General features: G+C 36.0%; 1 protein-coding gene across 1 annotated transcript in view; it reads right to left on the reverse strand.

Annotated features, from left to right (window-relative positions):
* LOC308413593 (vomeronasal type-2 receptor 116-like) overlaps nt 1-9,023 on the reverse strand; it is a gene marked incomplete at both ends in the record, with an annotated part of 711,488 nt that extends 702,465 nt beyond the window's left edge. Inside the window, one exon of the mRNA XM_080908653.1 lies at nt 8,827-9,023. Within this exon, the coding sequence (XP_080764779.1) occupies nt 8,827-9,023 (197 nt within the window). The remainder of the gene's footprint in view (nt 1-8,826) is intronic.
* Between the last annotated feature and the right edge of the window lie 1,834 nt (nt 9,024-10,857).

Here is a 10,857-nt window from a genome sequence, read left to right on the forward strand (position 1 = left end):
TTTCCTCTTAGCACAGCTTTTCTTGTGTCCATAAGTTTCGGTATGTTGTGCCTTCATTTTTATTTAATTTTAATAGGTTTTTCATGTATTTCTTCCTTGTTCAAGTGGTCTTTGAGTAGATCGTTGTTCAGCTACCATGAATATACAGGCTTTCTGCTGTTTTTGTTATTTAAGACCAGCCTTAGTCCATGGTGAACTGATAGAATCCTGGGATAATTTCAGTCTTCTTTTATCTTTTGAGGTCTGTTTTGTGACTGATTTTATTGTCAATTATATAAAGAAGCAACCATGAAGTTCAATAAAAAGGTATATTCTTTTGTTTTTGGATGAAATGTTGTATAAATATCTGTTAAATCCATTTGGTTCATAATTTCTCTTAATTTCAATCTTTCTCTGTTTGTCTCTGTTTCCATGATCTACCAATTGATGAGAGTGGGCTATTGACATCTCCCACTCTTATTTTTTGGTACAATGTATACTTTGAGCTTAGTAAAGTTCCTTTTATGAATGTGGTTGACCGAGGAATTGGAGCATAAATGTTCAGGATTTAGAGTCCATTTTGGTACATTATTCATTTGATAAGTATGAACTTTTCTTTCTTCTCTTGTTTGATAACTTTGGATGAAAGTTGATTTTCTTTGATATTAAAATGGCTACTTCAGCTTTTTTCTTTCCACCATTTCCTTGAAAAAAATTTTTTTCAGCCGTTTACTCTGAGATAGTGTCTGTCTTTGTCATTGAGTTGCATTTCCTGTATGCAGCAGAATGCTGGGTGCTTTTACATATCCAGTCTTTATATTGGGGAATTGAGTCCACTGATGTTAAGAGATATTATGAAACAGTGATTGTTGTTTCCTGTTATTTTTCTTATTAGGAGAGGAGTTATGCTTGTGTTGCTATCTTCTTTTGAGTTTGTTGAAAGAAAGTTGCTTTCTTGCTTTTTCTAGGGTATAATTTCCCTCCTTGTGTTGGAGTTTTCCATCTATTATCCTTTGTAGGGCTGGATTTGTGGAAATATATTTTATAAATTTAGTTGTATCCTGGAATACTCGGTTTATTCATCTATATTTAATTGAGAGTTTTGGTGGTATAGTAGCCTGGGCTGTCATTTTTGTTCTCATAGGGTCTGTATGCTATCTATCCAGGATCTTCTGTCTTTAAGCGTCACTGGTGTGAAGTCTAGTGTAATTCTGATAAGTCTGCCTTCATATATTACTTGATCTTTTCCCCTTTCTGGCTTTAATATTTTTGTTTTGTGTGTTTGTTCTTTTGAGTATTACGTGACAGAAGGCATTTCTTTTATGGTTTAGTTTTTTGTTTTTTTTTTTTTTTTTTGCTTTGTTTTGTTTTTGTTTTTTTTGTTTTTTGTTTTGTTTGTTTTTTTTTTTTTTTTTTTTTTTTTTTTGAGTTCTGAAGGCTTCACCATCTTTAGGTTGTCCAAGATTTCTCATATAATTTTTGTTGTGGTTAAAAAAAAAAAAAAAAAAAAAAAAAAAAAAAAAAAAAAAATGACTAATTCCAGACTCCAGGCTGGTCCCAGGCCTTCTCTGATCTCGGTGATCTCACCCATGTTAGTTCTAGCACTGGAGGGCCATATAAAACTAACATATATTTATCTCATAGGCTGTCGCTCTATTGTTAGTATCTCTCCCAGCTGCCTCTCTGCTAGCCGTGAACTCTGCCTACACTCCAACCAGCCCTATAAATTCAAAACTCCAGAAACTTGTAATTTATCAATAAGATTTGTATGTTAATTCTCAATCCACAATACACCCACACAATAAGCCTACAACCAATTGACAAAGATATAAACCGCCCACCTCAGTAAGACAAATTGACCTATAGAAACCCTTTAAAATATTCATATCTATCTATCGCCAATTAAGACTGTGAAAGTCTATATCCTTCTTCTCTGGCTCCATCTTGATTGTCCTTCCTTCCTCTCCTCTCCCACTTCCTAGACTTTTTAAGGTCCACCTTTTCTTCTATTCCAATGATAGGTGAATCCATCTTGCTGCATAATAACATCATCCTACAAATTTTCTTGGAGATATTTTATTGCTATTTAAGTTGGGAGTCTTTACTCTCTTTTATACTTTTTATTCTTAGGTTTAGTCTTCAGATTGTGTCCTCAGTTTTCTGTATGTTTTGGTTATGAGCTGTTTGCAATGCGCATTTTCTTTGACTGTTGTGTCAATATTTTTTTATGGTATCTTCTGCACGAGAGATGCTCCCTTCTATCTCTTGTATTCTGTTGGTGATGTTTGAATCTATAAGTTGTGCTCTCTTTCCTAGGTTTTCAATCTCCAATGTTGTTTCCTTTTGTGAAGTCCAGTTGACCTTTGACCATTTGATGATCTCCAATGTCTCCTCCACTTACACCACAAAATATATAGTGACACATGTTTTAAGGTAAGAAAGTATAAAGAAATATTAATAAAATCCTCCATTGTGTAAATATACCACAATTTTTGTATCCATTCATCTACTGAAGAACATCTGGGTTCTTTCCAGCTTCTGGCTATTATAAATAAGGCTGCTCTGAACATTGTGGTACATGTGTCTTTGTTGTATGTTGGAACTTCTCTGGGGTATATGCCCAGAAGTGGAATAACTGGGTCTTCAGGTAGTACTATGTCCAATTTTCTGAGGTATCGCCAGACTGATTTCCAGAGTGGTTGTATTAGTTTGCAACCACACCAACAGTGGAGAAGTGTTCCTCTTTCTCCGCAGCCTCGCCAGCATCTGCTGTCATCTGAGTTTTGGATCTTGGCCAATCTGACTGGTGTGAGGTGGAATCTCAGGGTTGTTTTGATTTGCATTTCCCTGATGGCTAAGGATGTGGAGCACTTCCTCAGATGTTTCTCAGCCATTCGGTGTTCCTCAACTGAAAACGTTTTGTTTAGCTCTGTACCCCATTTTTTTAATAGGGTTATTTGATTCTCTGGTGTCTAGATTTTTGAGTTCCTTGTATACCTTGGATATTAGGCCTCTATCTGATGTGGTGTTGGTAAAGTGAGAATTTTTATCTGTGTTTTTGAGTACTTGATCAGAAGGTCAAGAGAGAACAACAGATATTGGCAGGACAGTAATTCTGATCATGTCTTCATTTTGAAATTATTGAGCATTATAAAAATACAAGTTTTATGAAAACCATTGAGTTCATGATATTTTCTTGTGAAATTAACTGAATTGGTTAAGGAAATGAAAACATGACTTATAATTAAATAATAGACTTTCTGCAGCAACATTTGGATTCTGTATTTATAAACACTTATAGTAAGTGAGCAATGTTCTTAACATGTCTCCTCACATCTATCCTCATTTTGTTAAGTTTAGTTTCAATCCTTTACTTAAAAAAATTCAAATGATTTATTTTTAAATAAATTCAAACATCACACATGCCTTTGGTAAATATTGCATGTCTATTCATATGTTTAAATATATTGATCAAGGATAATCTAGGTCATAAGAGGGCAATATATGCAAGTGATTTATCAGATACTTCATCAGATACTTTGCAGTAGACTATCCTCACTCAAATGAACAGGTACACATTTGTACCAGGTACTTTGTGCAGAGGTTGATATATTATTCACTCTGGGTACTTCTTATCTTTATAACTTGATTTTTAGAAAACATCTTTTTTACCCTTTTAGTTAAAATAAAACAATAGTATGTCACTAATGAGAACTACGAAAATAAGGAAATCACAGTGGATTTTTATGTGCCAGTATCATATATCTATAAAATAGAAGACATTTTGGTGTAAATTGTATAGAATATGTTTTTTTATTGTAATAAAAGTGGACTTTATTTTTCTGGGCCAGAGAGAGGGCCAGGTGACCACCATGAGGAATCATGACATGCTACAGACGGCTGAGCTTCCAGAGCATCTTCACAAGTGCTTTCCTGTGTGAGCCCCTGGTAAGCCTGCCACACATCCTGATTGAATTACCAGGAAGAGAATGCCAGAAACTCTCAGAGCACAGGTAGTGTGGTGTTCTCTGAAAACAGGTTCGTTCAGGCCCAGTGAGAGACCTGGTCACAGTCATCAGGACTCAGGCTCTGTGGTCTGACGGCTGAGCACCCAGAACCACCTCATAAGAGACTTTCCACCTGAGCCCACAGAGACAGAACCAAGTTACTTTCATGAGAACTCACTGCCTGCACACAAAGAGTCCAACACCCAGGAGCAGTCTCCCTCCTGAGTCCACAAGCACTCAGACCCACAGGAGAGACAAGGTCCAGTCAGAGACACAAGATCACCTACAATCACAGATAACAAGATGGCAAAAGGAAAGCCCACGAACCTAAACAATGGAAAATGAAGACAACCTAGCCACATGAGAACCCAGTTCTCCCATCACAGCAAGTAGTGGATTTCTCAACACACCTGAAAAACAAGATTTAGACTTAAAATCATACTGCATGTTGATGATGGAGACCTTCCAGAAGCACATGAATAACTCTCTTAAACAATTACAGGAGAACTAGGAGAACATGGGTAAACAAATAAAAGCCCTTAAAGAGGAAACGAAAGAGTCACTCAAAGAACTACAGGAAAACACAACCAAACAGGTGAAGGAGTTAAAAATGGATATAGAAGCAATAAAGAAATCACAAAACAAAACAACCCTGGAGATAGAAAATCTAATAAAGAAATCAGAAGTCATAGATGCTAGCATCACCAACAGAGTAGAAGAGATGGAAGAGAGCATCTAAGGGGCAGAAGACAACATAGGAAACATTAACACAACAGTCAGAGAAAATGCAAAAATCAAAAACCTTCTAACCCAAAACATCCAGAAAATTCAGGACACAATGAGAAGACCAAACCTAAAGATAATAGGTGTAGAAGAGGGCCAAGAATATCAATTAAAAGGCACAGTAAATATCTTCAACAAAATCATGGAAGAAACCTTCTCTACTCATAAGATCGAGATGACCATGAACATACAAGAAGCCTACAGAACTCTAAATAGGTTGGACTACATAAGAAACCCCTCCCAACACATAATAGCCAAAACTCTGAATGTTCAAAACAATGAAAAAATAATAAAAGCAGTAAGGGGAAAAGTACAAGTAACTTATAAAGGAAGACTTTTCAGAATTACACCAAACTTCTCAACAGAGATTACAAAAAGCTAGAAAATCCTGCACAGGCATCATACAGACCCTCAGAGAACACAAATGCCAGCCAAAGTTCCTATAGCCAACAAAGCTGTCAATTACCATAGATGGAGAGACCAAGATATTCCAAGACAAAACCAAATTTGAACAGTATCTGTCTACAAACCCAGCCTTACAAGTATAATAGGTGGAAAAGTCCAACACCAGGAGGGAAACTACAAACAAGGAAAAGCAAGAAAATAATCATGCAAGAAAACCCAAAGAAGAAAAGCACACAAACATCAGTCTACCTCTAACAACAAAAATAGCAGAAAACAACAATCACTGTTCCTAAATATCTCTTAACATCAATGGACTCAATTCCCCAATAAAAATACACAGGCTATCAGACTGGATACGTTAATAGGATCCAAAATTTGCTACATACAGGAAACTCATTTCAGAGAAAAAGACAGAAACTACCTCAGAGTAAAGGGCGGGGGAAAACCTTCCAAACAAATGGTCTCAAGCAACAAGCTGGAGTATATATTTTAATATCAAATAAAATAGATTTTTACCAAAAGTTATCAAAAAAGATAAGGAAAGACACTGTTCACTCATAACAGGAAAAATTTATCAAGATGAGCTCTCATATCTATGCTCTAAATACAAGGGCACCCACATTCATAAAAGAAAACTATTGAAGCTCAAAGGATATATTGCACTATACACAATAATAGTGGGAGACTTCAACACCCCCACTCTCATCAATGACCAGATCATGGAAGCAGAAACTGAACAGAGACACAGTGAACCTAGCAGAGGTTATGAACCAATTGGAACTAATAGGCATCTACAGAACCTTTCATCCTAAAACAAAAGAATATGTCTTCTCAGCACCTCATGGTAACTTCTCCAAAACCTGACAATATAGTCGATCACAAAACAGGCCTCATCAGATATAAGAAGATCAAAATACTTTGGTCTTGAATAAGAACAAAAATAACAAAAAGCACAAATACACATGGAAGCTGAACAATGTGCTACTCAATAAAAACATGTTCCAGGAAGAAATAAATTTTAAAAATTAAGGATGTTTTTTAGAAATCAACGAAAATGAAATCACAACATAGTGAAACCTATGTGATGAAAATAAAGCCGTACTAAAAAGAAATCTCATAGCTCCGAGTACCTACAAGAGGAGTAGATGGTAGGAAATAATCAAACTCAGTGGTGAAATCAACCAAATATAAACAAAAAGAACCATACAAAGAATCAAGAAAATCAGGAGCTGGTTCTTTGAGAAAATCAACAAGGTCAATAGACCCTTAGTCAGACTAACTAGGGGACACAGAGAGAGTACCCAAATTAATAAAATCAGAAATGAAAGGGGAGACATAACAACAGAAAGTGAGGAAATTCAAGAAATCATCAGATCCTACTGCAAAAACATATACTCAACAAAACTGGAAAATCTGGAGGAAATGGACAAATTTCTAGAGAGATACCAGTTACCAAAGTTAAATCAAGATCAGATAAACCATCTAAACAGTACTATTACACCTAAAGTAATAGAAGCAGTCATCAAAAGCCTCCCAAGCAAAAACCCCCAGGACCAGATGGGTTCAGTGCAGAATTCTATCAGACCTTCATAGAGCACCTAATACCAATACTCTCTAAACTATTCCACAAAATAGAGACACAGAGAACATTACCTAACTCATTCTTCGAAGCCATAATTACCCTCATTCCTAATCCAAACAAAGACTCTACAAGGAAAGAATACTTCAGACCAATCTCTTTCATGAACATTGATACAAAAATGCTCAATAAAATTCTTGCAAACCGAATCCTAGAACACACTAAAACGATCATTCACCATGATCAAGTAGGCTTCATCCCTGGGATGCAGGGATGGTTCAATATATAGAAATCCACCAACATAATCCACCATATAAACAAACTCAAAGAAAAAAACCACATGGTCATCTCACTAGATGCTGAGAAAGCATTTGACATATTTCAACACCCCTTCATGTTCAAAGTCTTGAAAAGAACAGGAATCTAAGGCCCATACCTAAACATAATAAAAGCAATATACAGCAAACCAATAGCCAAAATCAAACTAAACAGAGAGAAACTTGAAGCAATCCCACTAAAATCAAGGTCTAGACAAGGCTGCTCACTCTTCCCCTATGTATTCAGCATAGTACTGGAAGTCCTGGCCAGAGCAATTAGACAGCAAAAGGAAATCAAAGGGATACAAATTGGAAAGGAAGAAGTAAAAACATCACTGTTTGTAGATGACATGATAGTGTATGTAAGTGACCCCAAAAATTCCGCCAGAGAGCTTTGACAGCTGATAAACAACTTCAGCAAAGTGGCTGGATATAAAATTAACTCTCAGACTGAGAAATACAGGAAAAGATACCCTTCATAATCATCACAAACAATATGTTAGTGTGACCCTAACTAATCAAGTAAAAGTCTGCATGACTAGACTTCAAATCTTGAAGAGAAAAATTGAAGAATATCTCAGAAGACAAAAAAGATCTCCCATGCTCTTCGACTGGAAGGGTCAACATTGTAAAAATGGCCATCTTACCAAAAGCAATCTATAGATTCAATGCAATCCCCATATTGGTAACATGTGTGCCTACATTTACTAAAATTACTGAAAAAGTCTCACAAGATACAAATATTTTTAAAGGGTCAGAGATTAACCAACTTAGACATGAAAAGAGAAGGCATGTTTCTTAAATAGAGACAAAAATTCTGATAGATAACACCTGTATCACTGTTTTCAAATGTTCCAACTTTCCCACACCACAACTGTCATCCATGCCAGTGACAAAAGACATTAGCAGTCAGCACTTTCATTGACAGCCTCACTATTCATACTATATAGACATGTTATTTGATTCCATATGCTCCAAGTATGTTGTACTCTAGAGAGAGAGTGCCAAACTGAACTATATAGGACATAAAAGCCAGTGATTGTACCTGGACAGTGTGAAGCAGGAAGCCTAAGGATTTTTAGATTTTATCTTTTAAAGCACTTGGATATATTACCTTCTAATAGCCTAAACATCCCTTGCTCATATCCATACAAACATCCAGGAAGGCATTCATGTGAAGTATGAATTTCTGAGTGTAAACATCTTCTCTTTCTAAACTTGATGAAGCTTTAAAAGGCAAGAAGTGCCCACATGCAATGAATTTGAGAATGTAAGTTTGTATATATATAAAGTTCTTAACGACGCTACGTGCGATCAATATTACTGAAACTAGCATGTGCTCTAGGAACCACATACTGATAGAAGGACTGTCAGCAGAGTTAATGACCACTTATTTGCAAGTACTTGGGATAAAACACATTGAAAAATTATGTGATCAATTTCAGTAAGTCATTACTGTCTAGAGTATTACATAAACTGTTATAAGGAGGGGTTTATGTGAAGGATCAATGTATATAGTCCTGTGTACCTCACCTACTAGGCTCTAAGTCAGGTGCCATCTGGAAGAAATGCAAACCTCTCACTGAATTAATAAAAAGGAGAAAATAGGATTGAATGTGTAAAAGAATTAAGCTTGTTTCTTGGTGTTCAGACTTCCCAACAGGAGAGAAGACTCAAGAATTTGCCTAATCTTCATCTTCAGAGCACTCAAGAAATATTCAACTTCATTTAAAAGGAATAATAAAAATGCACTTACAGGACATTCCGAGTCTGGTTAAAATAATCTTTTTCCATAGGCTTCTGACCTGCTCCAAGGATGAAGGAACAGGTTTGCCCCAAGTCTTTATCCTTGACCTCATTCAAATTTATTCTCCAAAAGCACCTGGGATCAATGACATTTGCCATGAGAAGTGGAATGTTGAGGAGGAAGAAGACTGCCATCAAAATGAACATATTTTTCTTGTCTGTCATCTGTGCAGAATGGATCTTGAAGTGCCATGCATATCAGCACGTCATATTTCTACCAGCTTTTATTTCTCTGGGCAAAGGAGATGTTTGTTGCATACTCATGATTCATTTGTTTTTCAGATTGCTCCTGAGCCCTGGAGGAATCTTAAAGACTTTCTTCCCTGTGGTTCTGCAACTGGTACCCACAATTCATGTAATAAACAAAGGTAGGTAAATATTTAGAAGGATAAATCTTGTCAGGCTCCATGACATCACTCATGATTTTGAATGCCTGGAAGGAAGCCCTTTTGTTCAAATTTGGTCCTTGGGAAGTTTCAACAAGGTGATTATGTGAACACAATTAGAAATGATGTCAGTGGATTGTATCAGATGATTCACAGCGAATCATGTATTGATTCAGTAACAGTAATATTGGAGCTTCTGGGGATATCCAGGACTTTGTATTACAAAGTCCAAGTCAGAGAGAGGCAGTCTTATGTTTATAGTTACTGAGAGTCACAGACCATGTAGTGTATGGACTATTTCACAACAGTGACATGAACAGATTATCTAAGTGATGTCTGTGTTTCTGTTGTCTTGAGAATCAAGAATCAGACCAATTCAGAAATATATTTAATCCTGCTTTATCCAAAATTATGCAGTTTTCACAGATCCATAGTTAATTTGCACAATAAATTTGATTTTTAAAGGTTCAACAAGATCTAGAGACAATGCCATGCTGTCTGCTTTCTTTCTGCTTTCATTTTATTGTAGCAGTATCACAAAAATTAGGGGCTAGATAAGTTTGCCCACTTTATTCCTACCAATTCAATATAGTACTTGAAGTCCTAGCTAGATTATTAGACTCAGAAGAGGTTAAAAGGGTATAAATTAGAAAAGAAGTCTAAGTAGCAGTTTTTGCAGAGGATATGATAGTAGATGTTAGTGAACTCAAAAATTCCAGTAGAGAACTCCCAAACCAGATAAACAAATTCAGCAAAATAGCATGGCATAAAATTAAGTCAAACAAATCAGTGGTCTTCCTCTACTCAAAGGATAACCAGGCTGAGAAAGAAATTGGGGAAATAACACCCTTCACAATAGTCCAAAGAATATCAAATACATTTGTGTGACTCTAACCGGACAATGGAATATTTTTATGTCAAGAACTTCAAGTCTTTGAAGAAAGAAATAGAAGAAGTTCTTGGAAGATGGAAAGATCTCTCATGCTCATAGATTAGCATGATCAATATAGTACCAATGGTCATCTTGCTGAAAGCAATCTACAGATTTAATGAAATTCCCATCAAAATTCCAACTCAGTTCTTCATAGATTTAGAAAGAGAAATTCTAAATTCATTTTAAATATCAAAACAACAGGATGGTAAAAAAAATCTATTCTCAACAATAAAAGTCCTTCTGGGGAAATATCTCTGACCTCAAGATGTATTACAGAGCAATTATAATAAAAACTGCATGGTATTGGTTCAGAGATGGGCAGGTAGATCAGTGCAATAGCATTGAAGACCAGAAATGAACCCACACACCTGTGGCACTTGATCATTTTGAGAGAAGCTAAAACCATCCAGTGGGAAAAACAGAATTTTCAACAAATGGTGCTGGTTCAACTGGTCATCAGCATACAGAAGAATGTAAACTGATCCATTAGTATTGCCTAGTATAAAACTCAAGTCCAAGTGGACCAAGGACCTCCACACAAAACCAGATACACTGACATTAATAGAAGAGAAAGTGGAATAGATAGATCTTGAACACATGGGTACAGGGGAAATTTTCCTGAACAGAACACCAATGGCTCATGCTCAAAGATCAACAATAT

The sequence above is a fragment of the Micromys minutus genome (genome assembly GCF_963924665.1).
Source record: "Micromys minutus genome assembly, chromosome: 32".
Taxonomy (NCBI): domain Eukaryota; kingdom Metazoa; phylum Chordata; class Mammalia; order Rodentia; family Muridae; genus Micromys; species Micromys minutus.